This window comes from Lagenorhynchus albirostris, chromosome 7 (genome assembly GCF_949774975.1).
Source record: "Lagenorhynchus albirostris chromosome 7, mLagAlb1.1, whole genome shotgun sequence".
Lineage (NCBI taxonomy): Eukaryota > Metazoa > Chordata > Mammalia > Artiodactyla > Delphinidae > Lagenorhynchus > Lagenorhynchus albirostris.
This window is the reverse complement of record NC_083101.1, coordinates 58,403,255-58,431,205: the sequence shown is the minus strand read 5'-3', so window position 1 is coordinate 58,431,205 and position 27,951 is coordinate 58,403,255. Positions and strand designations below refer to the sequence as shown.

General features: G+C 36.7%; 1 protein-coding gene across 1 annotated transcript in view; it reads left to right on the top strand.

The window, feature by feature from the left end:
- The window catches only part of PTPRD (protein tyrosine phosphatase receptor type D), a 523,277-nt gene that overhangs the window by 412,890 nt on the left and 82,436 nt on the right, over positions 1-27,951 (top strand). Inside the window, exon 24 of the mRNA XM_060153475.1 lies at positions 925-1,022. Coding sequence (XP_060009458.1) covers positions 925-1,022 — 98 coding nt within the window. The remainder of the gene's footprint in view (positions 1-924; positions 1,023-27,951) is intronic.

Genomic DNA, 27,951 nt, shown 5'->3' with positions numbered 1-27,951 from the left:
GGGGCTTGGGGCAAAATACCACAAAGCTGTCAGTGTGGCCATCAATAAATGTCCAGGAGAAGGCTGCAACCCAATCTCTACAATCTGCTACGAGTGAAAACATTTTTGAAACTCAGTTTGGTGCCTGATTTTGTCATCAGTGATTATTGTCTGTGAGCTGTGGTGCATGTCCTTCTTTGTGTCCATGTATGCATGTGAATGTCAGTCACCTACAGGTTTGTGAAATATTAAAGCGATCTTAATCTAGTCACAGTGTATAGTGGATCCTGTAAAAACCTGCAGCATTTTTATTAGTCCTTTTAAAAAGTATATCAGACTATCCATTTCATTTTTTTTAACAAATTCATTCTGTTTTATTTTATTTACACCATCATTTCCTTTGCAGGTTCAGATGATTCCGGTTACCCTGGTAACCTTCATTCTTCAAGTTAGTTTTCCTTGATTATGCATAAGTCACTTTATGTTTCCTATCAAGCTATTACGCTTTTCCTTTTAGGGCTTTCTCAGTATGTTTTCTTAGTTCACTTTACACCATTTAATTCCACACAGTTTCCATTTCACACAGTGCAGGAGAAGGAGTTTGAAATGACATAACAGTCATTACTCAAAGCAGAAGTTGACATCAAGCCTGACTGTCAGTTTTCTCCATGAGCTAACTGCATTGATTCATAGCACAATAACACTTTCTTTCACACTAGGAGTGTTAGTTTGGGGATTACGCTTGGTAGCTTTTCATTTGGCTACAAAATTCATCCTTCCAGAGCATGTCCTGCTTTGAGTAACCAAACTATCTGCCTGCTTCCTCACATGAAACCTCTTTACTACTCACATATTTTCAGGCCATTTCTAACTATAGTATTCTCTATATTTTGGAATAGTTAGCTTCATTCGTTTTCAAATGTCTTTATTCTTTCCTTTTAATAGGTATGGCTAGCCATCCTCCAATACCTATCTTGGAACTCGCAGATCACATTGAAAGGTTAAAAGCAAATGACAACTTGAAGTTTTCCCAGGAATATGAGGTAATTAAGTGTGTTTCTACTTGACAGTATTTTCAAGAATTGCCCCCCTCTTCTTTTTGACCATATTCTTAAAAACTAACTTCATCAGTTCTTTTTCCTTTAAATATGACTCAGCATCCGATATAAAAGTTTATAACAAATAGCCAACTTAAAAGTATCTGTATAATTAATGTGGTAGTTGTACTCTGAAAGGTGTTGAATTATTTATATGCGTTTGGTGTTACTTAATGAGGTTGATTTATCTTCGCTGATTTCAAGTTCATAGACTATACTGAATGTATGAGCTTCCCAGTATACCAAAGGGGTGCCAAATACACTGATTTACGGTCAGAAGGCTCACTGAAAAAGAAATTACACGGAGTAAGCAGATTTCCCAGTACTCTTTTTCAGTTTTACATGGCCTGAAAACTGTAATTATTAAGTACATACACATGATGTTACCATTCAGTCTAAATAATATTAGGGCTAATATTAAGATAGTAATATGTTCGCAGAAAGCTGCCTGTTTTTGAAGCAGTGGTGAACTTAATGCTATCTTAAATTTTCAGAATGCTTGAAGGTTTTGTGTGAATCCTTGATGAACATGAATAAAAAATTGTTGTATATGTCTGGGTATTTGGATATTGTGGCATTTATCAAGCAGAAAGTTGTAAAAGTGGATATTTATGGTATTTCTCAGAAACCGGGACCCATAGTGAAACCAGTCCATGGATTATTCATAACTAAATGATCATTTATCTTTTAGATCAAGTTTAACTTAGCGTAAGATTAACATGTCCAACTAAAGTCTTCTAATTGTGCCAAATAACAAAACTGTTTGGAACAGTTCAAATTCTATCATAAAGAGTTTCTGATTTACTTAACGGGAGTCTTAAAACACATCCTTGTTACATCCCTCGGTTTCTGTTTTATCAACCTGAAATGAGGCTGATGGACTAGATACCTCTCAGTCCCTAGCAGCTCTAACATTTTGCCCTGTCATATTCGGTTAGAAAACCGTAAGAGGAGCCCTAACCTCAAGTGGCTAGAGGGATATCAACTATGTGAAGAAGCTCCACGTAAGAGAACGTGGCGCAGTGGTGCCTGCGGCAGTCTGGATATTTGCGTGGACTTTCTAAAGTCTTTAAACATTTCAGATTTTGATTATTTAAATTATTGTGCTGGCTAAGCAAAACCTATCTGTAGCCCCGTGTACCTTCTGCACCTTCCAGAGCTGGTAACCTTTTATGCAGTTTACACACTCCAGCATCTTTGTCAAATATTTGATAGAACGCAAAGGAGATTTTGTTTGTTTGCTCATTGGTTGAGTTACATTTTCCTGTATTCTATTCTAAGCATTTAAGAGAACGTTTTCAATTTTAGGAAACACATTGGATTGTGAATTGTCTTTATTTTCTAAATGGGCTGCTTCTTATTTCTTTCCTGTTCTTCCTCTTAGTCATAAAGGCTCTTTTTAAATTATGCAGTATTCTTTAAAATAGTTTCTGGTTTGAGGCTTGAGGCTGAAATTTGAGTTTTAAAAAGAAAACAAGGCATGTGATGAATGCCATTTGGGGCAACGTAAAAACTCTTAGCTGAGTGTGTTAGTTTTCACCAACCAGAATCTTTCACTCCTCCAACCTCCTCTTTATTGTTATCGTGAGTGTTGTTATCGTTATGCTTAGTGTTTCGCTTTGTGTGATAAGATGGGTCACAAAAAAAATAAAACTCGATAGCTCAACCTGTTAATAAGCTATTAATTGTCAATACCACTGACAGTATTTGCATCATTCAGGCAATCTCAGTTGTATGTGCTGACTACAATAACCGGCCTCCTTTAAATATGGAACTTCTCCAGAAATGCTACATGTAAAGACACTCTAATGATACTCATTTAGCCATTAGATTAGAAGTGCTCCTTGAAAGTAGTTACGAACTGCATGCTGGCAGCATTCCCATTAAGAACTCCCCCAGTAGCCGTTGACATGATAGCCCACACTGACTACCATTTATCACAACGATGATCTGTGATTAAAGCTCCCTGGGCATGAATTGACTCTACGGTGCCTTAACAGCCATGAAGGGGATATTTAAGTGATGTATTCATCTGTGATAATATGATAAAGACCTCTACATAATATTTTAGGCCATAAGCAACACATTGAAAAAAAATTTTTTTTTGCATATTATCTCCATATAAATTTGAATAGATTTTTCATTGGTTTTCAGTGAAGAAAATGGAGGAAACAAACACAAGTCATTCTTTTCAAACATGTAATTATTTTGGCATAATCACTATGGATTAATGTTTACTCAGACCTCTCAAGATGAGTAAAGCTAAATTTGTTACTTTGATTCTAAGACTAAAGCAGAAGTTCAAGGCATGAAACCTGTTTGCACTGATCCTGAGGTCAGGATAGGAGGAAGTAGGTTTAAATTATAGCACATTATTAGATCATGTGAGAGACTTCCTTTACTGTAAAGAAAATTGGTCTCAGACATCGGATTCAATGACAGCTGGAAGAAGGAACCTGAGATATTAGTATAACTGCATCCTGAAGGTCTTTACAATTACTTTAGGCTTTTATTTTCTGCAGTGCGACTGCCCAGTCCTACTAGAATTTAAGTCCAGAATTTGAGGATGGTATCTAGAATGCAGGGAACAAAGTCCTCCTTAAATGTGGTATCACTGTCAAAGTCAGTACATCAGGCCGGTGAATGTTTAGACTGATTCATAATAGTTGTGTAGGTCTTGCCAAATAAACTCTTAGCCAATGCCTATATATGGATCATTTGGAAGCCTAATTAAAATCCAAATTCCTGGTCCGAACTTCAGAAATGCTGGTTCAGTAGTTCAGCCATGGCAATTAGAAATGCCCATTTTATTTCTTTTTCCCCAGTTTTATTGAGACATAATTGAAATTTAACATTGTATTAGTTTAAGTCATATGATATAATGATTTGATATATGTGTATATTGCAAAATGATTACCACAATAAATTTAGTTACAATCTATCACCTCATATAGCTACAAACTTTTTTTCTTGTGACAAGACCTCTTAAGATCTACTCTTAGCAACTTTCAAATATACATTATTGTTAACCATAGTCACCATGGTGTATATTACATCCCCAGGACTTATCTTATACAGTTAACCCTTGAACAACATGGATTTGAACTGCACGAGTCCACTTCTACATGGATATTTTTCAATAGTAAATGCCAACTACAAACTGTACATGTCTTAACTCCTGCATTGCTCAAGGGTCAATTGTAAAATGGAAGCTTTTGACCACCTTCACTCATTTCTGCCATCCTCCACCCTATGCCTCTGGCAACCACCAATCTGTTCACTATTTCTAAAACAAATTTTTTTTTTTCAGATTCCATGTAAGTGAGGTCATACAGTATTTGTCTGTCTGGCTTATTGCATTTAGCATGATGCCCATGCCCTCAAAGTCCATCCATGTTGTTACAAATGGCTGAATTTTCTTTAAGGTTGAATAATATTGTGTGTGTGTGTCACCCTCCAATCACACACACACACACACACACACACACACGCACACAGACACACACGCACACACGACCCTCTGATCTTCATTTCACCATTTCCTAAGATGGCAAATGTATCTGTGTATGAGATTCGTTTGACAGGCATCACAGTCAGCATTATCATTATCAACATCATATACGTGAATCCTATTTATATCAGATTGGCTATAAGTAACCACAGCCCCTAGAGTTTGCTTCATGGAAAATAAAGGGTCGTTTGTTTTGTCTATTATCTATTATAAATGTATTTATTTATTTATATAGAGCCAAAGGCTACCCATGCAGGTATGTTTCAAGAGCTGTTATCTAAAGTAAGTGAGACAGAGAAACACAAATATCATTTGATATCACTTATATGTGGAATCTAAAAAACGTTACAAATGAATTTATTTACAGAACAGAAACAAACATAGAAAACTTATGCTTACCAAAGGGGAAGGAGGGGGCCCTAAATTAGAAGCTTAGGATTAACAGATACACACTACTATAAATAAAATAGATAAACAACAAGGTCCTACTGTATAGCACAGGGAACTATATTCAAATATCTTTTAATAATCTATATTGGAAACAAATCTATAAAAAGAATAGAGAGAGAGAGAGAGAGAACTGAATCACTTTGCTGTACACCAGAAACTAACACAACATTGTAAACCAACGATACTTCAAGAAAAAAATTAAAAAAGAACTGTTATCTGAAATTGGAGGACTGTAGAGATTTTCCAACACCCTCTCTGAAACTCTCATCTTTGTGTTTTTCTCTGGGCTGCTCTATTCTTTCCCCTGTACAGGCCAGCTTCTTCTGTTTCTCCCACCCACATACAGAAAATATATCCTTTGATCATATTTTCTTTTACATAGAGTCCCCCTAAAGAAAGAGACAATTCTTGTCAGTCAAATTCCAAATGCCAGAGAACAAACTCTAAACTTCAATTGACTCATTGGGTTGTGAAGACACACATTAGGACATAGCCGCTAACAGCCCATCCCTATATATCTGGTTCCTTCCTTGGACTGAAGAGAGCAAAGTTATTTCTGAGCTGGAGGAGGAACCAATAATTATCCACCATACTGCCGTGGAAAAGCACCACGCTAAGTGCTGAGAGGAATGTAAAACTTATAAGAAACCTTTATTTCCAGGATGTCTAAAAGGCACACTTAGATATATACCCTGTCCCCCACCCCCCAAAAATACTAAAGAAGACCATCTAGAAGCTAATCCTAAGTACTAAGTACTAAGGCAATGCTGTTGGGACTCAGTAAAGGTACTGAAGAAAAGGTAGTACTGAGAGTATAACTTGGAAGAACAGGAGTAAGAAGCATTTTGTCAGGTGGACAATGTACTTCATGTACATTATAGATTTTATACCTTTATTTTCTACGTTGGGAAAATAATCCCCCTTTTAAACAGTTACAACAGCAAATTTTCTTCCAGCTTCCTAACAGCTGACTTACAAATTACTTTTTGGACCACAGTCCATCCTGCCATGGCAGTTAGACAGACGTGAATAGTTATCAAACATCTAGTTTCAAATCTGTCATCACTAGCTCTTTTTAGTGGTATTATCTTAAACATATATATATATATACACACATATATATATATATATTTTTAAACTACTACTATATCCGGTATCTGGTAATAAACTATAATGGAAAGGAATCTAAAAAAGAATATATATATTCTTTGCCGTACACCAGGAAAACTAACACAACATTGTAAGTCAGCTATACTTCAATTAAATAAATAAAATAAAATAAAACTCAACTACTCTGAAGATCAGTTTTTTTGTTGCAATCGGAGAAGGGCGAGAAGCTGTGGTTCACAGAAGGCCTATCAGAAGGATACCTTTGACCTATTTTGTTCCCACCACAAAGACCGGTCCCAGTGTCTTTGCTGCCATCTGTGGGAAGTCTCTTATCTTTAATCTCAGCCCCCGTGTGTCTCCAACATTTAGCATCCTAATGTGCTGAGAGTTTCTTCCTGTACTCATGGCAACACTCTCACACCTCCAGTCTGTACAGTCGATAGTGAGTCTCTTATCTGAAACATTCCAGATAACAGTGCCCTGTCTTTCCATTTTAATGACAGCATGTATGTGGCACCTTTGTCTAATAAGCTAAAATCTTCACAATACTGGTGAGACAGGTAAAGGAAAAAGATATATTACTTCCTCATGAATAATGACATGTATCAAGACAGTGCTAAGATATATAGAGACATTAAAAAACATTGCTTCGATCCTATTTTTAAATGTTTAGAGCTGGAACAGACCTCAGAGATCATGTAGTTTAACCTTCTCATCTTAGAGGTAGGGAACAAGAGATTGAGAAAGGAGCGACTTGCTCAGGTTCACACACCTAGTATGAGGCTGAACCAAGCCACAAATTCACGCCTTCTTGTTCTTAGAAGAACACCGTACCTTAACTCACCTGCTCTAGACACCAAAATATTTTACTGTTTGTTACTTACTACGTGTTGATTATAGAGTCCGGAAACCTAAGTCTTCAACTAGATCAATACTTATTCTAAAATTTTTTGTGAAAATGTCATAGTAACCAATTTGCGTTGCATGATTTTCACAGGGAAAACCAGTAGTTTTTCTATGATGTGCTAAGGACACATTTCTTTTCTCCATAGACAGTTTCTTCATTTCCAGTGGTAAACGTTATATTTCTCTACAGAGGGACAAACTGTCTGTCATCAAAGCAATGACCACAAAAGAAAACATTTCTATTTTCCCTAGAAAAAGGCTCTCGATGTATCGGACCACGTATGCGTGCCAGGCTGCGTTCATAGGCAGAAAGCCTTCGTTGCTCATGTTTTATAAACCTCTGAGCATTCATAAGGCAAAATTACTTGTCATATCTGCTTTCAACTAATTTAGAATTTATGTGTAAACTCATGACAATGGACATGCATTAGAGCCTCACAGAGATGCAAACAAGAAACCAAACACACACACATGCACACCCCTCTGACTTTTTGGCTAGCTTTCAATGCACTGAAGTTTTCTGCTAAGTGACTCCTCTGTCTTTCTGAAGTAAGAGAGTGGTGGCTGACAGAGATCTATTTTCATCTTTTATGCGGAGTTGACGAGTGGAATTGACCAGGGAAAAGCCTCCATTTGTAAATATTTTTTGACACGTGAGTCACAAGGGTTTTTTTTTTTTGTTTTTTTTAGTTTTGAACAAATTATGGTGGCTTGTGTAATAGATGAAAAAATGGATGATTTTATGAAATAAAAAGTAGTAACAACCTTTTCATACCTGGGTTAGATAAACCAAGTTAAACTTCCTTCCTTCAGGGGGGACGAATGGCAAAATTTACTATTCCAAAGTGCAACATCCTGATACTGTAACAATGGGGGTGAGAGTAGGGGAGTCATTATCTACTTTCTTAAGAACATGGCAGTTGGCCTGCTTCAGATTGGGCCCAAACCCCTCTGCATGCCACTCAGGGCCTTGTACTCACTGAGCTAACAGTGCGGGTAGCATGGCACAGTGGCTAAGAACACAGGCCTTTGAGTCAGGCTGTTTGGCTCAAGCTGTGTGACCTTAAGCAAATGACTGAACCTCTCTGTAGTTTACTTTATCTCTAAAATGGAAGTAATCATAGTACCTACCTCATAGGTAACTAAAAAGAAATTAATACATATGAAATGTTCAGCAGAGTCCCTGATACAAGTGCTCAGTAGTCTGAGTAGGTACTGTTTCCTCAAATAAATGCCATCAGTTTTAAGATGCACATTCCTTTCAGAGACGTGAAAATGTGAAAAAAAAAAATGTCTTTGAATCAATGAAACCCTGGCCTCTTCCCATCCCTGTCATTGGTCAGACCCCTAGGGCTCTGCTGAACTCAGTTCAACAACAACAATAACAACAAAAAGTCAAAGAAGAAAAAAAGAAAACTTGCTAGTTTAAACCAGCACAATTAGCACTAGGTTGCCCTCTCTTTTATTCTACTCATTTCCTGTGTTTGAATATAAGCTTCTCCTGGTCAGATGTTATGGCTCTCTGTATGCTGTTGGCCACGTGGCAACAAGCTCACCACCTGGCCTTCAGTAGATGATTAACCAAAGTGTGTGTCTGGACTGGTTTCTAAGTAAATTTACAGTTCATGGAAACTCTTTGTTGTGCTCAAAATTGCTAGTAGGAACAACAGGAGTGAACAGAACAGTGTCTTTCTGTAAAAAGAGCTGCTCTTCTCATCCCCACCTGATTTATCAGCAGTTGAAGCCTTATTTTCAGACCTGTTTCTCTCAGAAAATAGACTGTCATTATCTTTGGACAGTACAGAAGTGAATGCATTTTAATGCAGACCCCTCAGATTTAACTCAAACGTACCTACTGATTAAACTCCCAGTACGGTTTTTAGAGTAAAGATGGGCCTGCCAGCTGGCAGTCTGAGAAGATGCTTTCTTTGTTCGTAGCTAAGGCCGGCCTCATCAAGTAAGATATAAAGGCACAGAGAGTCCATTCCCGGCTGGCTGGCATTCTGCATCTTGTAAACAAATCTAGCGGCACACAAAGACACAGCAGCTCACCTGAGAAGTAATGTTCCATCCAAAACCAGGGTGTGTGTGTGTTTATAGTCTTTTATTCTTTCTGCACTTCTGTAGCTGTGAGAACTCAAACTGCAATCAAACTCTCAAGTTTCAAAGCTTATTTTTATTTGGACTTCTTTAATGTTCTTAGACCCACTTTTTAAAAACCTCAAACATTTTCCTTGCCAAGGTTAAACTCCATATCTTTAATACTTGAGCTTTGTATTTTTTCTTCTGGGAGGCAAAGCGGCATCTTGGGGGAATCTCATGTAACTTTAGTTTTCTGTTTCTCAATCCTTGTTCTCACACAAGTTTGCCATAACTAATTGGCCCTTAACCATCACTGGACATTGTCCAAATTGTCTTTCCACCTGCTCCCATGTGGAGCCCAAGGCTCTCAGGAAACAATTAATCCTGAAGTGTCTCTAGTTCCAAAGCAAGCTTTCAACTTCAAAGAGACGATAGCAAGAACTAAAAAAGAGACCACTTTTTGAGTTTTGTTTTGATTTTAAAATGAAGTTGGGGTTTTAGGGCCAGAGTGATAAGTGTGCACTTAGAGGGTTACAATAGCAGATGCGGGAGCGAGCTTTGAAGTCAGGGAAAACAATGTTCATATTTTGACTCTGCCAATTAGTAGCTGTGCTGCTTGACCCTGAACCAGTTACTGCGCCTCTGGTGGCCTTGGCTCTCTCTTATTTAAGATTAGAATATTAGTATCTACTCATAAGCTTGTTAGGAAGATGAATATATGTTAGGCACCTGGCCTCTTGCCTTTATGCTTCTTTACGAAGCAAGCATGAAGTAAACAGAAGTGGCCCACAATGTTGTGAACTTTAATACTCACGACCTACCTATTAGTCACTTAGTAGCACTGAATTTGTTTCACTGCTCATTTTATCTGCTATAATATTCCCTTCTTCTGCCAAAAAGAAGCTCTATGAAAGCAATTAGGAGAAGGTGAGCGGAGACGAAGACAGAGCATGGCTATGATGTCTGCAAAGTTCTTTTCACATTTCATACGTAATGGAGTTTCTGGAAATTAAATCCACATTAAGTATCCAGAAAGATTCAATTTCACTGATGAGTAGAACCTGTCCTCCTGTCTCTGCCATGAATTTGAATGCCACTAGACAAGCTGTTTAACTCCCCCATCTCCGTTTCCTTCTTTATAAAAGGAGCAGTTTGAATGCCTTTGTCTATTTGACAAACATTACTGCAAAATAAAAAATGATCAAGAAATAAGCTTTGCCATGGATGAGTCCATAGTCTCCTAGGAAAAACAGAAAAGGAACCAGTAATCATAAAACATGGTGGGTGGTGCTGGGAGAAGGGAGCTTAGGAAGGGGCAGGTTCGGAGGTGAGGCTTTCCCGAGAGCATCTGAGTTGAAAAGTCACTGAAGTTTGCTAGAAAAGGAAGACCTCAGGCCGAGGGAGATGCACATGCAGAGTTATGGACATGAGAAGAGGCCTGACTTATTCGGGGGACCCCGATGTGTTCGGTACCTGTCACTGCAATGTCAGGGTGCTGCTGCGGAGAGGTGAGGTGGATGCCAACATGCTGAGGTGTCTGCACCAGGTGATCTCAAAAGTATGCTCAAGTCATGGGAATGATTTCCTGCCTCTGATCCTACAGCTGCAAACGCCCCGGGAAAAAAATAAGTGCATCTGGGATTATATCACTTTTGAGTATAGCTTTTGGGTAGAATTTTAACAATGCTGCAGGAAAGGATTGGAGCAAGGGATGTCCTTTCTTTCTCTCTCTCTCTTTCTCACTCTTTTTCTCTTTCTTTCTTTCTCTAAATGGTAGTGGCACTATTATTCGCCATGGTTTTTCTACTGTGGTTGAACAGGTTGTCGTTCTATTTGAAAAACAGTTGTGGAGCACAGCACCATGTTGGAGAGTGATAAAAGCATTAAGACATTACATGAACATGAACCTGTGGATTTAGCAACGCCTTGGGAAACATTAGTCTTTTAGTCATCACAGATGCGGCAATTGGAATATTTGGCTTTTAACTGACAAGTTCATGTATACAGCATAATGAGAACTGCATTATTTCTCAGTTGCTGCGTAAGTCTCCTTAATGGTGGGTATTTATCAGTCGTCCAAACTCCAGCTCATGGAGATCCCTGAGTTAGTTCATTCTTTCTTTTCTCTTCTCTTCACCCTCCCCTCCCTCCTCTCTCTCACTCTCCCCCTCTCCCTGTCCCCCAACCCCCGCCTCTGCCAGTTTTGCAGAATATTTCTTTATACCTTCTTCCATGGTATTAAGCTGCACAACATTTTAATATTATGATAATATTATCTAGCCCTTCTATAGGGCTTCACTGTCTAAAAAGTGCTTTCAAGGATAATGATAACATTTGTGTAGCAGTTACTACATCACTCTTCACAATACATTACATATATTAACTCATTCAGTCTTTCCACATAGGTACTATTAGTAGTCCCATGTTACAGAAGAGGGTACTGACCTGAACTACGGGAAAGTTAAATACCCTGTCCAACTTGTCACATAGCTAGTAAGTGGTAGAGCTTGGAAATGAACCTACATGGCTTGGTGGCGGGGTGATATACAGACCACAATAAATAGTTCCCTCTGCTGGTTGATTTCCTTCCACAACAGTTTTCATTATGGTCTTAAAATGAAACAAATTATATGTCACTTTCTATTAAACTACTTGTTTTTTCTGATCCAAAGTAAGGCACATTGGCCCATATTTCTGATTGGTATAATTATATTATTTTTGTTTTTCAATATCATGGACAGTTTTTGAACAACAACAACAAAAAAGGACTTGGTTTGCTTTGGATAAGAAACCTCATACCAGCCTCCCTCTGTGTGTTCTTATTTCTATTTTATTAAAAATTAGAAAGTTTGAAGATGAACAGTTATCGTTTATCCCTGAAAATGCAGAGCTAGCACTCCGACTCGAACCTTGTTGAACAGAGAATGCTATATCCAGTAAGTTGGACTAGAAATCATCAACTGACGAACTTGACTCTGTAACTTTTCCCATATAATAGTGACTGCATTTGTCTTCCAATCTTGACCAGTTCACTAGGCAAATAAAGTGAAGAGAGGGAGCAGAAATGAATGTTTGAAGGATTGGAAGGTATAAAGAAAGACCCAGCCTTATCTCTCAGAGAAGATAGTAGGTATTGAGTTGCTTCTTGTCTTGACATTTTAAACTGCAGAAGAGTCTACTTACTTCTTAAATCCTGAAGATTAAAAAAAAAAAGTGAAGAAATATGCTAGCAAAATGTTCTCTTCTTCGTCTATCACCAGTTCAGTTCCAGCTTCATTTAGATAAAACCCACGATGAAAGGAAAACTTGTTCACTACAGTAAATTGTTTCATAAGTCTATTAAAATGATGTAAAGTGACATTTACCCTTAAGATTTTTAAAACATTCTTCCATATATGCAAAATCTTAAGTTTCTGCAATTTAATTTTTTTTTTTTTTTTTTTTGCGGTACACGGGCCTCTCACTGTTGTGGCCCCTCCCGTCGCGGAGCACAGGCTCTGGACGCGCAGGCTCAGCGGCCATGGCTCATGGGCCCAGCCACTCCGCAGCATGTGGGATCTTTCCGGACCGGGGCACGAACCTGTGTCCCCTGCATCAGCAGGCGGACTCTCAACCACTGCGACACCAGGGAAGCCCCCTGCAATTTAATTTTTTATAGGAGCTGAATGATTAAAAAGATAGAAGCTGTTACTTCACAATCAGAAGTTTGTCCTATTTCAAGACGGCAAAGTGTACAAACGCATTGCCTACGTATATGTATTTCCATTCACTTCAGGGTTTACTGTTACTGCTTTGTTTGTTTTAGCTCCAACTTTTGTTTCTGCTAAAGTGAACAGTATGTCAAGTGGCCTGTAAGTTAATGAGCTGGATTGATGAGGCAGAAGCTTGGCATCAGATCTATGATTGCACTGAGTGACCTTTTATGATTCTCCCTAACCCTAGAATTCTGTTTCTCTGATTGTTATAAAACATGATTAAAAGTAGATATTATATAGAGGAGGTTCTGATGCCAGGTTTCCCTTTTGTTTTTTTTGTTTCTCATTGTGGTCATGCCCCACGCCAACCCTGCAGGCTAAGGTCAAATCTCTTCTATCCGTGTTCTGTAACTCAGGAGTGTGGGCATGGCTGAAGTGATTGAGAAACCGTAATGAGTATAGCTAATGAACAGTGAAATGCTTCCTCCCTTGTATTAAGAGCAGTTAGGGTACCACAGTAGCGATGGTAGAAGAACTTGGTCTCCTTCCCCCCCTCCCCCCCAAGGTAATTAATTGACCTCCTTGTCATCAGTTGAGACATGAGGAGAATAAAAGTTTCTGCCTGAGCGTTGGAGTTGGTGGAGGTTGCTGTGCAACTGGGCATTGATTTCCCTTTTTGTTTCTTTTCTATTCCTTCCATATTGATCCTTCCTGTCACAGCTCAAGGAGTCTCCCATTACCTTAAAAAACAAAACAGAACACTGTCCGAAAGTTTCAGAAGTTTGAATCTAGTGTCATAAAGTTTCCACTGGGAATTATATTTGAGGATTTTCAAAATCTTCTAGTCTAGTCTACCTCTGTTGTTTTACTCAAGATATGACATTTTCCTGGAGGTTAAGAGATAGACATGGCTGAAGTCACTCAGCCAGTTTCTCATCTAACATTATATATAACAGCTGATGTTTTTCTGGTAGACTCCCTAAATAAAAATACACTAGTAAGTAAATAGAAATATTCTCAAAATAAAACTGTAGTAATACATGTTAAAGTCAGGTTAACTTGAAATGACAAAGAAGTTTTGCTGTCTATATGAGAACCCAAATTATGAAAAGAACTAGACATCTAGGTAGCTATCAAGGTTTGCAATAAAAGAGGTGACTTTTATTTATTGAAAGAAATAAGATGGTTTTAGGCCAAAAGGAAATTTATGTGATATATTTGGTATATTTTTCTTCATTATTTTGAGATAGAATTCATGTGATATAAAGTACAGCATTTTAAAGTGTACAATTCACTGGATATACTTTATATTTGAATATTAAATGGATATATTATCAAGAATCAGGGAGACCACTAGGCTTTTTTCCCCTACATTTTCATGAAGATTTATGCTTCTTTGGTTTGCAACACGTTTAAACACCTGACAGAGGGAGCTCTTGGCTCTGTGGAGTTGTTGGCAAATGCCAGTGTCAGAGTCTGGGGAAAGCTTGAGTAAAAGACCAATATTACGGTGAGACAGGTGGCTGGCACTGTGTATGTGGCAAGTTTGATTGACTCTTCGCTGTGCTTGAATCCATGGTATAGCAAGGGATCACAGTCTCTATTGTTTTACTGGTGTGTTTTCCACTAGAATCGAGCTTTTTCAGGGCAGGGAATGTATCATATTTATTGGGGTATCCCTGTGACTAGCAGGTAATATTGGGGTATTTACCCGTGACTAGCATGATGAATGTTACTGGAATGAATGTAGGAATAAGTGTAAAAAATGAATAGGAACATGGTATGCTCTTCACATCTCCCTTTTCCCAAGCATAGTCACACAATATCAAGATGGACATCATTTATCAAATCATGAATAGAGATGCTTCATTAGGTTATAATATTACTGTACTGCAGCAGAGGTCCTATGGGAACAGACGGGCGGCAACCTCATGGGCAATGGTCTTCTATCTAGGTGGAGAATTAACCTTTGGCTTCCTTGGTGGCCTTCCCTTGGGCAATATATTAGTAGAACAGTGCGGGAGATCAAGGTTATCTGACAGGGATTCTGCACAGATAGGGAAGCCATTCATTCCTGTGCATAACCTAAAGCAGCAGAAGAATGCTGGTTGCAGAACTCACTTTTCCTATTCTCTATAAAGAAAAATGATCTGTAGTTTTCATATCTCCAGGCCAACTCTGGGCAGGGAAATCATCTTTCCTCAAAGCTAAAAATCTGCCAGCAAGTTTCACAAAGACTAGTAGTTTCAGTATTTATCTCTCTATAGTTTTATCATAAACATATTTGCATAAAAAGAACATGTCTGTTTTCTTAAGACTTCATCTGTTCTTGCTACTCATTTGCTCTTGAAAAGGGATATAATCTTTTTGTTTTTGATCTATAATCATTCCCACAGCAAACAATTGTGACGCCACAAACCGAGGATTATAGTTTTCCTTAGAGAATAAACAAATGAACTCTGTGAAACAAAGCTGCTCATTTCTTCCAAATATCCCTGAGAGCAATGGAAGACAAATTCTAAAAATATTGGCTACCTCTAAAAAAAATTTCTAAACACATGAATGCCCATTCCTTTAGAGGTCTGTTTCCTCTTCTAGCTTTATATTCAGTTCATCTTATACTACAGACATTTACTGAGTTCTTACTATGTACCAGGTACTTTGCTAAGCTCAGGGGATACAAAAATGAATAATACATAATCCTTGTCCTTGAATTTTGAGCGTAAAGTTTCCTTCAGTTTTTTAGCCAAATTTTTGGCCATAGCTACAATAACTGGATTTTGTCAGGATTCCAATAACATGCAGCTATGAGTTTTACTCCAATGTAATAGAACTTGGATTTTTGTCTATTTTTGTTTTGTTTTTTTATAAAATCTTTAATGGAGTATAATTGCTTTACCATGTTGTGTTAGTTTCTGCTGTATAACAAAGTGAATCAGCTATACATATACATAAATCCCCATATCTCCTCCCTCTTGCGTCTCCCTCCCACCCTCCCTATCCTACCCCTCTAGGTGGTCCCAAAGCACCGAGCTGATCTCCCTGTGCTATGTGGCTGCTTCCCACTAGCTGTCTATTTTACATTTGGTAGTGAATATATGTCCATGCCACTGTCTCACTTAGTCCCAGCTTACCCTTCCCCTCCCCATGTCCTCAAGTCCATTCTCTATGTCTGCGTCTTTATTCCTGTCCTGCCCCTAGGTTCTTCAGAACTTTTTTTTTTTTTTTTTAGATTCCACATATATGTGTTACCATACGGTATTTTTCTCTTTCTGACTTACTTCACTCTGTATGACAGTCTCTAGGTCCATCCACCTCACTACAAATAACTCAATTTCGTTTCTTTTTATGGCTAAGTAATATTCCATTGTATATATGTGCCACATCTTTATCCATTCATCTGTTGATGGACACTTAGTTGCTTCCATGTCCTGGCTTTTGTAAATAGAGCTGCAGTGAACATTGTGGTACATGACTCTTTTTGAATTATGGTTTTCTTAGGGTATATGCCCAGTAGTGGGATTGCTGGGTCATATGGTAGTTCTATTTTTAGTTTTTTAAGGAACCTCCATACTCTTCTCCATAGTGACCGTATCAATTTACATCTCTATCAAACTACCAATGGCATTTTTCACAGAACTAGAACAAAAAATTTCACAATAGCCAAAGCAGTCTTGAGAAGGAAAAGCAGAGCTGGAGGAATCAGGCTCCTGGACTTCAGACTATACTACAAAGCTACAGTAATCAAGACAGTATGGTACTGGCACAAAAACAGAAATATAGATCAATGGAACAGGATAGAAAGCCCAGAGATAAACCCACACACATATGGTCACCTTATCTTTGATAAAGGAGGCAAGAATATACAATGGAGAAAAGACAGCCTCTTCAATAAGTGGTGCTGGGAAAACTGAACAGCTACATGTAAAAGAATGAAATTAGAACACTCCCTAACACTGTACACAAAAATAAACTCAAAATAGATTAAAGACCTAAATGTAAGGCCAGATACTATAAAACTCTTAGAGGAGAGCATAGGCAGAATACTCTATGTCTATATTTGTTATAAACACCATGTGAGGAGTGATGGGATTTTTTTGGTTTTCTAACGTTCAATAAATTCAGGGATTTAGAAATCCAGTTTGAGTTCTAGGAGCTATCTAAAATCTATTCTTCAAAGTCTGTATTTGCTAATTCCTTGGGCTGAAAAATAAATCCTTTAAACTTTTAGGTTTGTGGACCCATTTTAGAGAAAACATATTTCTTTTTCTCATATTCTGTTACTTGAATCTATTTAAATAAGATTAAGGAACAGAATTTGTTCTTTATTATGTTTCTGTGACAGAATTTTTAATGTTTCTTTAAGCAATAGGAACAATTATCAAACACAGTGTTTTGTTATCATTTTAACCAAAATTCCTTAAAGGGATGAAATACATACCTCCAGGAAGTAGTATGAGATACTAAAGTATCATATAAATTTCTTTTTACTTCCCTTATTATAAAACCTACTTGTATTTTAAATATCTGTATTGTAAAAGAGGGTATATCTATTAGAAAACATCCTTTATGTTTGTTACTTTACCCTTATTGCTATTTATAACATTGTTTAGGCTCTTTGTATTTTGTTTGCTATCTTGTTAAATTATCAAAGCATACCCTCAAATTGGAGTAAATAAGATTTATGCTGTGTAATAAAAAGCAGAGTCTATAATATTTTTTCTTAATAAACAATAGACATTTTAAATAAACATATATAATTATTTTTCTTTTCAAGAATAAAGCTATGTTTACATTTATTGAATAGCTTGATTGATAATACTTTCAATTTCGAAAAAATGAAGTTGTTTTTACAATAACATTACTTCTAAATAGACGTATATATATATCCCCTAGAAAGGGTATATGTATTCAACTTTTTCCAACATTGGATAGGAAAAGGGATATTTTTATTCCTCTAACGTACCATGGGCCTTGTTTAAATTGTGCAATTTTATGAACTATAGCTTATCCAATGGGTTATTTTCACTAGTCTTGATAATCAACATAGATTGCTGTAAGGTCAATGGATTTACAGCTTTCAGCTTTGATGGGGAAGATAATCTGAAGAAGGCATCAGCCTGTTACTTTCAGGTTCAAAATCTTTGTATATCTTTTTAAGACGCAGCATTATAAATCAGGATGAAAGTGTAATTACAAAAGAACTGAGTTTCCCAATTTCAAAAGACTTTCACAGCAATAGAGACAAAAATCTAAAATTGTTAAAATTATATCAATATATTTTACTTGCACCTGTCCTGGGCTATCCATTTTATAGACTGCAAAGATAAATAGTAAATTATATTTCATTCAGGAACTTATAGGGGAGTTGGAGAACTAAGGAATTATTACATGAAAAGGTAATTTATAATAATGAATTTAAAGAATTTTAAAAGAAGCAAAGCTAAACGTAACTAATTGTCAAATGAATGGGCCACGGTGTAATGTATGGTGATGGTGCATGTGAAAGTACATGGGAGAGATCTCCAGGCAGGCAGGGATTAGAATCATGGGATTTAAGCTGCACCTTGCAAGAAAGGTAGGATTTAAAACAAAAAACAGAAATGATAACAAAAGTTCTCTCCAGACAAGAAGTATTCCAGTATTAAAGAGGTCAGAATTGAGAACCTCTGACAAAGACAGAGGAAAATGGAGCCAAGGGCTGGAGTTTGGGGCCATTCACTAGGACAGATTTTAACCAATTCAACATTTTTATTGAGGTGGCACGCACACTGAGGAACACAACATGGCAATCCTTGACTCTAAAGTACTTTAAGTCAGTACAGGAAACAAGACAGTGTAAGATAATATGAGACAAATGTAGAAATGGTGCTATAGGCATTCAAAAACTAATCATCCTAAGAATTCAATAAGCCATTTCAAAAAGAACTCCAGCTAGTCTTTAGAGTGTCAATGTTCACACATCTATGTGTTTGGATTACAGTCATTGTTTCTACTTTTGTCTTCACACACATAATTGTGAGCTTTCTATCCTGTTTTGTTTAATGTCCACTGCATCCCCTTAGTATAAATATGCCTCTTTTACTGACAACCTATATTTTGAGCATGGAGTTGTCTCTCTCACAATAGTTAACAGAATACTTGAGATGAGGATGGTCATATAGGATGACAACTGCCATAATGTTTTTGTGTCCAGATCCAGTAAACTATGGTTACGTGGTAATGCCACCCAGTTCTTTGTAATGACAGATTTATTGAAGACAAGCTTATGGAAGGATTATACTAGAAATCCTGTTAAAGTGCCATCTATTAAACCATTAGAATAGTCATTAAAACTATTAATGCAGACTTGTTATTCATGAGTTATTGGTCTCTCATCACTCTCAGGTCTCTGCCAATACTATTCTATCCTTTGCTCCACTGTGGCTATTCAGTTCCAAGGAATGAAAGTATATCAGCTTTCTCTCTTTCCTGCAGAATTTATGGGGTTGTGTGTGTGTGTGTGCGTGTGTGTGTGTGTCAGGGGAGGGGGGCAGTGTATATGAGGGAGAGGAAGAGATAGAGGGAGAAGGGACATGGTTGAGAGGGTGGAAATTGAAACCCTGTGTCTATATGTTCTTAACTATATAGGGTAAAGATTTAAGACTTCTTTTAAATTTGATAAGAATTGTGTGAAAATCAAATTATATAGAAAGCTATAGCTTCTCTTTCCACGTTCAGAAAAATTTGGAAGTGAAAAGTACTGTGGGAATTATGTATCGTTAAACCAGAGTGAAAGATATATCCGGCGTTTAATCTATTTTCTTTAATATCCACAGTTTTGAAATAAGCAACAACTTCATGATAGTAAATTTAAAGTCATAATTTATATATATGCATTAGAGTGTAGTAGTTAAGAGTGCAGGCTTCAAAGTCAGGAAACTGATTCACATCCCAGCTCCAGTTCTTTATGGACTACCAGGGGGATGGAAAGTGTCTTAACACCTTTAAGCCTCCATTTCTTTATTCATAATACAGACATAACAGTATCTACCTAAATTTGTTTTAAGAATTATGTGAGATTCAGTGCATAATGATGATGCTACCATCATCATCATCATCATCATCAAAATCATAAGTACTTTAACCTGATTATTTCTCAGTACCACTCTTTGATGAGGTTAGAGGGAGATAATCGAGCCTTGTGTTGGCCGTTTCAGTGTTTTTTCTTGTTCATAAATCTACACTGAGCTTTATCTCCATAGATGGCCATAGAAGCCAGTTGAAAAACTTGACATGGATTTCTCAAAATACCCTCCAGAGCGTTGAGTCCTATAATCTGCCTGCTTTGCCTCTAACCATAAGAGGGAGTCAAATGTGCAGTTGTGAAGAGTGTCCTTCAACCCCCTTTTCCTCCCATTTTTGGACATAGTACAATGTTTACAAAATGAAAAATTAAAGAACACAATAACGTAAAATATTAAAATAATTATTGTTAAATGATAAACTGAGATATATTTAAAATTATGAAGAGTTTGCTTGAGCAAAAGTTTATTCAGATAGGGCAGCACCAAACCCAAAGTGGTTAGGAACACTCTGCAGACAGCAGCTGGGGAGAGACATACAGGGAAAGTGGAAGCAAAGTAAGGAAATTACTGATTGGCTATAGTTTAAAGCCTAGTTGGCTGTGTGTGATTGGTTGTCCTTAGCATTTTGCTTTTGTAACCTTGAAGCATTTAGAGGCTTAGATTTTGGTTTGCTAATGTAGACTGCCATTGCAGTAGAGCCACCTCAATCTAATGGCCTCCCTGTTTAATTAATTTAACATTATCAATCCCCACATCCCAGAGATAAGATGTATAACATTCTAGGTTTTTATATTGATTTATGTATCTATATCTATATCTGCAGTATGTGTATATAAATGTATATATTTTAATAATAGTACTGTTTCATAGTTTTTTTTAACTTAACAGTAAAAGTGGACATCTTTATGTCAGTAAATATAGAACAATTTCAATAGTTTCATACCTTTTTAAATACTATAAGTAATTAAACAGTCTATTATATTAAATTTCCTATTTTTTTCATTGTTGTAAATGATTCTACAATGACTGTCCTATGCATTTGTCTAGTAGACAAACACGTTTTTCACTTTCAAGGCATTTAGGCAAAGTTTAGTGCCTGACGGTATGTCTGAAGTGTAACCCTAGGAGATGATGAATCAGTGACCAGCTTAGTTTGAAGAATGAGCACAGTGAGATGAATGGGAGTCAGTTGGGGAAGACAAAGTGATCCCAAACTAAGCCTCCAGGTACCAAAAGGTACCATGAAAGTACCTTTTTTTTTTTTTTTTTTTTGGCGGTACGCGGGCCTCTCACTGTTGTGGCCTCTCCCGTTGCGGAGCACAGGCTCCGGATGCACAGGCTCAGCGGCCATGGCTCAGGGCCCAGCCGCTCTGCGGCATGTGGGATCTTCCCGGACCGGGGCACGAACCCGTGTCCCCTGCATCAGCAGGCGGATTCTCAACCACTGCGCCACCAGGGAAGCCCTGAAAGTACCTTTTGATAAGGTCACTCTACTTCAGAACCTGATCCTTAGTTTTATAAACTTTTGAGTGGTAACTGATTTATGGGGACCTCACTTTCATTAGTTATGTGATCTTAGTGGCTATGTCATACAGCTGTGATGACTGGATGCTACCATCTTTCTGAGAGGACCAAATCATTGTCATCATCCTCTCTGATCCTCTATTTTCTATGTGTCTATGACTTACTTTCTCTATCCCTGATTGACACAGAATTTCTTTAAGTATGTTAATGCAGATTTTTTTGAAAAATATTTTAATATATGTTCTAATACTTTAGAGCATATTATATTTGAAGACATATGTGATGGTGTAATTGTGTACTACTCAAGCAATAGAATAAACCTATGGTTCCATTTACAGAGCATTAAAAAAAAGTAAGGAAGAAATTATAGCTAATTATACCTATTTTACAATAATAATTTAAAATATTATGCAGTATGTTAGACACAAAAGCTTAAAAATTTATATGGAATGATGAGTATATAAAGTCAGTTCCTTAACTTCGTTCTTTTCCTTCACAAGTGAATACACATCCAGCCAGTTTATGTACCATCACATTCCTCTCATCTACCACCCTGCCCCAGAAGGAAAAGTTATGTATAATCTGAGTAGGCTAAATTGCTGGATTAGTAGAGAGCAGGGTAAATGTGTGTCAAGAATCACATGTTCTGTTCTCTCTTTTTTTTTTCTATCTTCTGTGCTGTTCCATAGGAAAGCTCAACACAGGTGAATCATTGGGTCAGACCAGCCAGCTTCTCTCATTCTGGTTTTTATGTCCCACTCTTACATCAGCAGAGTAGATAAGTGGAATAGGTGTTGTTCTGAAGAAATTGCTGTCTTTACTTTTCCCCACTCACCCCATGTGATAGAGTTTGTATGTGAACTTAGTAAGTAGAACCTGACATCTGTCTGTCTGTCTGTCTCTTACTCTCTTTCCATATATATGTATTCCCCTGGCTCTGATGGTTATGACACTATATCATGAGGCTAACCAAGACCCCAAGATATAGATGTGGATATGAAGAAGTTAGAGCCTGCTCTAACCTTATAATTTATTCCCCAAAGTGGGCCACTATGAGAGTGAAAGATGGTCCTATTAATAATTAAACTGGGACAGCAGGTGTAAACTAGGATATAAGCCCCCCCCCAACTCCAACACGTCTTCATAATTAATTCAGTGGGTGGAAACATCTATAATTTCTTTTAGTGATAATTTTGTATCAGTTGTCTTAAACATTTTATTTCACTTATTACTTTTGAGTCTAAACAGATGTGCCAACATTTACAAAGAATGGTGAGGAATAAACACATTCATCTTGTTAATTCAGTACCAAAAAACAGTGCCCTTTTATTCATGGAAAAGAAGGGGTACCACTGTGAATTTTTAAGTTAAATGCTGAACATCAATTGCATTTAATAATTTTGTTTGTTACCTGTAGACAGTTCTCTTCATAAACATTTTAATTACTTTCTACCAGTTCAATCAACTTTATCTCTTTAATCAGAGCAGTTAATAAATTCCTAATAACATTTTCTTGCCCCAAACTGTCTAGAAAATTCTTAATTCCTTTTGCTTTTCCAAATAGCATTAGAAATCCTAGTCTGTGAATTATATTTATAAAATGATTCTCCGTGAAGCTCTAGTCTATAAGATCAACTATAATTTTGTCCATCCCTTTTTTATTATTCACTTTAATTTGAAGCAGGCAATACACAGCTAAAACCTAAAACATTTGGATTAAAAGGTATCACCACCACCATCCCTCTAGAGCATTGCCTTTGGGAACTAGGAATAAATGTCTCTCTTCTTTTCTGCATTGAGTTATATCCAGGAAAATGTTGGAGCACATTAAAAATCTGAGTATAATTTTTTAAATCTGGGCCTTTAATTCTTTAGATCTTAAAACTGTACCTTCTTTTTTGAACCCTTATTTGAAAGAGGCACTCAAAAAATAATCTTCCAGAGTCGCATATATCAAGTAAAATAGCTTATCTGCATAGTAGAGACCACATAGCTTTGTCCTACTGAGTTGAAAAGGAATCCAGTAGTGTGCTGTTGTTGCTGTTTTTGTCATTTTGAATCCATAGTAAATTAGGGTGAGTTAAATGTGCACATAGGTGTAAATCCTCAAGAAATAAACTAACTCATCCTTAGTGCCAAGATATAAAAGTGTCTATCAAAGGGCAGCCTGAAATATTTTCTCACCTAATATGGCTGAATGGCTTACTATGAGTATAGTTTGTCCTTTCTGCTTCTCTACATATCAATTCTAATAATGTAAATAAAGACATTATTGAGGGCATTTTCTATAAGTATTTGTTACATAATAAGTTATAATCAGAATTTCATTTCAAATCTTTAGGCAACATTTAAACTTGATGCAATTTTATCACTTATTTAAAGAAGAAAATTTAGCTATGTACAAAAAATACCTGATCAAAACACTTTCTGATGCCTTCAATGAGTGTGGTATGTTTATAAATTATACATCCTTTTTCTCTTAAAGGTGGGGAATTCCCACATCCATTCATTAGTTAACACTGAGAGCCTTGAAAAGTCCCTATTTCAGTCCTTCAGACTCTAATGGTGGCCTAGATCAGAGGTACTTTATAGGGAAAGACATAGGAAGTTTTGTTAACTAATTGGGTAAAGAGAGAGAAAATAAAGGCACAAACCTGATGCCTGGATGACAGTAATTGAAAAAAGGAACACAGACCAAACAGACCCAAGTATGTGACCTGCCAAAGCTAACCAGGGGCAAAAGGAAAGCAAGTACCCTGAGTTCTGATTCCCAGACTTTGCTCATCACCATACTTTCCACCCCTTCCTCACATTTCAGTTTTTAAAGTATCATTGGATTCAACTGAACTCATGCTGTTCTCTTTGATGCAAGTACTCATTATGTCTTTTGCAGGCCTCTGCTAATTGTGCAAAATATAGCCCTTCCCAACTATGCAAACACTGGTCTTTTTCAAACGGATACATATTAATTTACCATTTTCAAATGGGGAGAGAGAATATGAATGAATGAGAATTTTAAAAAGGTTTCATAAGTGGCATGATACATTTAAAGTGATGAAAGGGAAAAACCTACAACTGAGAATACTCTACCTAGCAAGGCTCTCATTCAGATTTGATGGAGAAATCAAAAGCTTTACAGACAAGCAAAAGCTAAAAGAATTCAGCACCACCAAACCAACTTTACAGGAAATGTTAAAGGAACTTCTCTAGGCAAAAAAGGAGAGGCCACAACTAGCAATAAGAAAACTGTAGAAGAAAAATACTCACCAATAAAGGCAAAAACACTGTAAAGGTAGGAAATAATCCACACACAAAACAATTAGATGTAAAATATGATATCAAAAACAGTAATCATGAGAGGAAGAGAGTACAAAAGCAGGCTATTTAAAATGCATTTGAAATTAAGAGATCAGCAATATAAAATAATCATGTGTGTGTTTGTGTGTGTGTGTGTGTGTGTGTGTGTGTGTGTGTGTGTATGGTAACAGCAAACCAAAATTCTATAATAGATATACACACAGAAAAGAAAAAGGAATCCAAACATAACACTAAAGATAGTCATCAAATCACAAGAGAACAAAAGAAAAGAAAAAAATCCAAAACAACCAAAAAGACAGTAAGAACATACATATCAGATAATTACCTTAAATGTAAATGGACTAAATGCTGCAACCAAAACACACAGACTGGCTGAATGGATACAAACACAAGACCCATATATATTCTGTTTCCAAGAGACTCACGTCAGATCTAGAGAGACATATAGACTGAAAGTGAGGGGACAGAAAAAGATATTCCATGCAAATAGAAATCAAAAGAAAGCTGGAGTAGCAAAGCTTATACATGACAAAACAGACTTAAAAACTGTTACAGGAGACAAAGGACACTACATAATGATCAAGGGCTCAATCCAAGAAGATATAACAATTGTAAAAATATATGCACCCAACATAGGAGCACCTCAATATACAAGGTAAATATTAAAAGCCATAAAAGGAGAAATCAGCAGTAACATAATAATAGTAGGGGACTTTATTTAACACCCACTCACATCAATGGGACAGATCTTTCAGGCAGAAAATCAATAAGGAAACACAGGCATTAAATAACACATTAGACCAAATGGACTTAATTGACATTTATAGAGCGTTCCATGCTATAGCAGCAGAATACACATCCTTTTCAAATGCACGTGGACCATTCTCCAGGACAGACCACACGGTAGGCCACAAAAACAAGCCTTGGTAATTTTAAAAAAATTGAAATCAGGGGGAGATCAAGAAGGCAGAATAAAAGGATATGGAGCTCATCTCCTACCACACATACATGAAAAATACATCTACAATTCTCACAGAATACCTACAGAACACTAGCAGAAGATCTCATACAACTAAAGGTACAAGAAAGATCACCACATAACCAGGTAGAACACAAGAAAAAGCGGGGCGCGGGGAGGGTGGATCAGAATGGGAACTAGAAATTATAGAGAGGAGCCAACTATAAAACTCACTTACCAAGTCAAAGGCCAAGCTAAAGGCAATAAATAGCAAACTAAATAATTCAGAATGAATAAGTGATCTGGAAGATAGAATAATGGAAGTCACACAAAAAGAGCAGACAGAAAAATGAAAAAAAAAAGCAATATATAAGACCTATGGAGTAATGTTAAGCATGTGAATCTATGCATAAGAGGGATCCCAGAAATAGAAGAGAAATGGAGATCAAAAATGTATTTGAAGAAATTATGACTGAAAACTTCCCAAACCTAAATAAGGAAACAGATATCCAGGCACAGGAAGCACAGAAGGTCCCAAACAAGATGAAGCCAAACAGACCTACACCAAGATATATTAAAGGTAAAATGGCCAAAGTTAAAGAAAGAATTCTAAAGGCAGCAAGAGAAAAACAGAATTAATTACAAGGGAACCCCCATTAGGTTACTGGCTGATTTCTCTACAGAAACACTGCAGGCCAGAAGGGAGTGGCAAGATATATTCAAAGTCCTGAAAGGGAAAAACCTGCAACCCAGGATACTCTACCCAGCAAGATTATCACTTAGAATAGAAGGAGAGATAAAGAATTTCTCAGTCAATCAAAAACTAAAAGAATACAGCAGTACTAAACCTATCCTAAAAGAAACATTGAAAGGTCTTCTCTAAATAGAAAAGCAAGAATCTATAGGAAAGAGAAAATAACAATCGGAAAGTAAATCATTTTTTAAAAAGCCAGTACACAGAATTAAAAAAAAAAAAAATGTTGTGAACACGATAATAACTACAATGAACAGCAAAAGGGTAAATATGACGATGTAAAAGAGGACATCAAAATCATAAAACATGGGAGAAAGGAGTAAGAAAATGTTGATCTTTTTTTTTTTGAATGTGTTTGAGCCTGTATGACTACCAGTCTAAAGCAAGTAGATATAATAAACATACTTGAAAAACCACAGCAACCACAAATTATAAACAGACAATAAATTCACAAAAACCAAAGAGAAGAGAACACAAGCATAACAAAAAGAAAACCATCTAACCACAAAAAGAAAGACAAAAAGAACAAGGAAGAAATATAAACCAACTGGAAAACAAGGTTTTAAATGGCAGTAAATACATATCTATCAATAATCACCTTAAATGTCAGTGGGCTAAATGCTCCAATCAAGAGACAGAGTGGCATACTGGATAATAAAACAAAGCCTACAATATACTGCCTATAAGATACCCACTTTAGGGCAAAGAACACAGATAGATTGAAAGTGAGGGGATGGAAAAAGGTATTTTACGCAATTGGAAATGACAAGAAAGTGGGGGTAGCAATACTCCTATCAGACAAAACAGACTTTAAAACGAGGCCCATAAAAAAAGATAAAGAAGGGCACTATATATTGATAACAGGATCAATACAAGAAGAGGATATTACATTCATTAACATATAAGCACCCAATACAGGAGCACCTAAATAGATAAAACAAATACTAATATAAATAGAGGGAGAAATTGACAGGAATACAATAATACTAGGAGACTTTAACACCCCATTACATCAATGGATATATCATCCAGACAGAAAATCAGTAAGGCAACAGAGACCCTAAATGACATAATAGAACAATTAGACATAATTGATATTTTAAGGACATTGCATACAAAAAAAACAGATTACACATTTTTTTCAAGTGCACATGGAACATTCTCTAGGATAGACCACATACTAGGGCACAAAATAAGCCTCAATAAATTTAAGATGATAGAAATTATTTCAAACATCTTTTCTGACCACAATGGCATGACACTAGAAATCAACCACAGAAAAAGAAATGAGAAAAAAATGATTACATGGAGACTGAACAATATGCTAAAAAAAAAAAAAAAAAATGGGTCAATGATGAAAAAGAGGAAATTAAAAAATACTTTAAGACAAATGACAATGAAAACACAACCATACAAAATCTATGGGATGCAGCAAAAGCAGTCCTCAGAAGGAAGTTCATACTGATACAGGTCTTCCCCCCCAAAAAACAAGAAAAATCT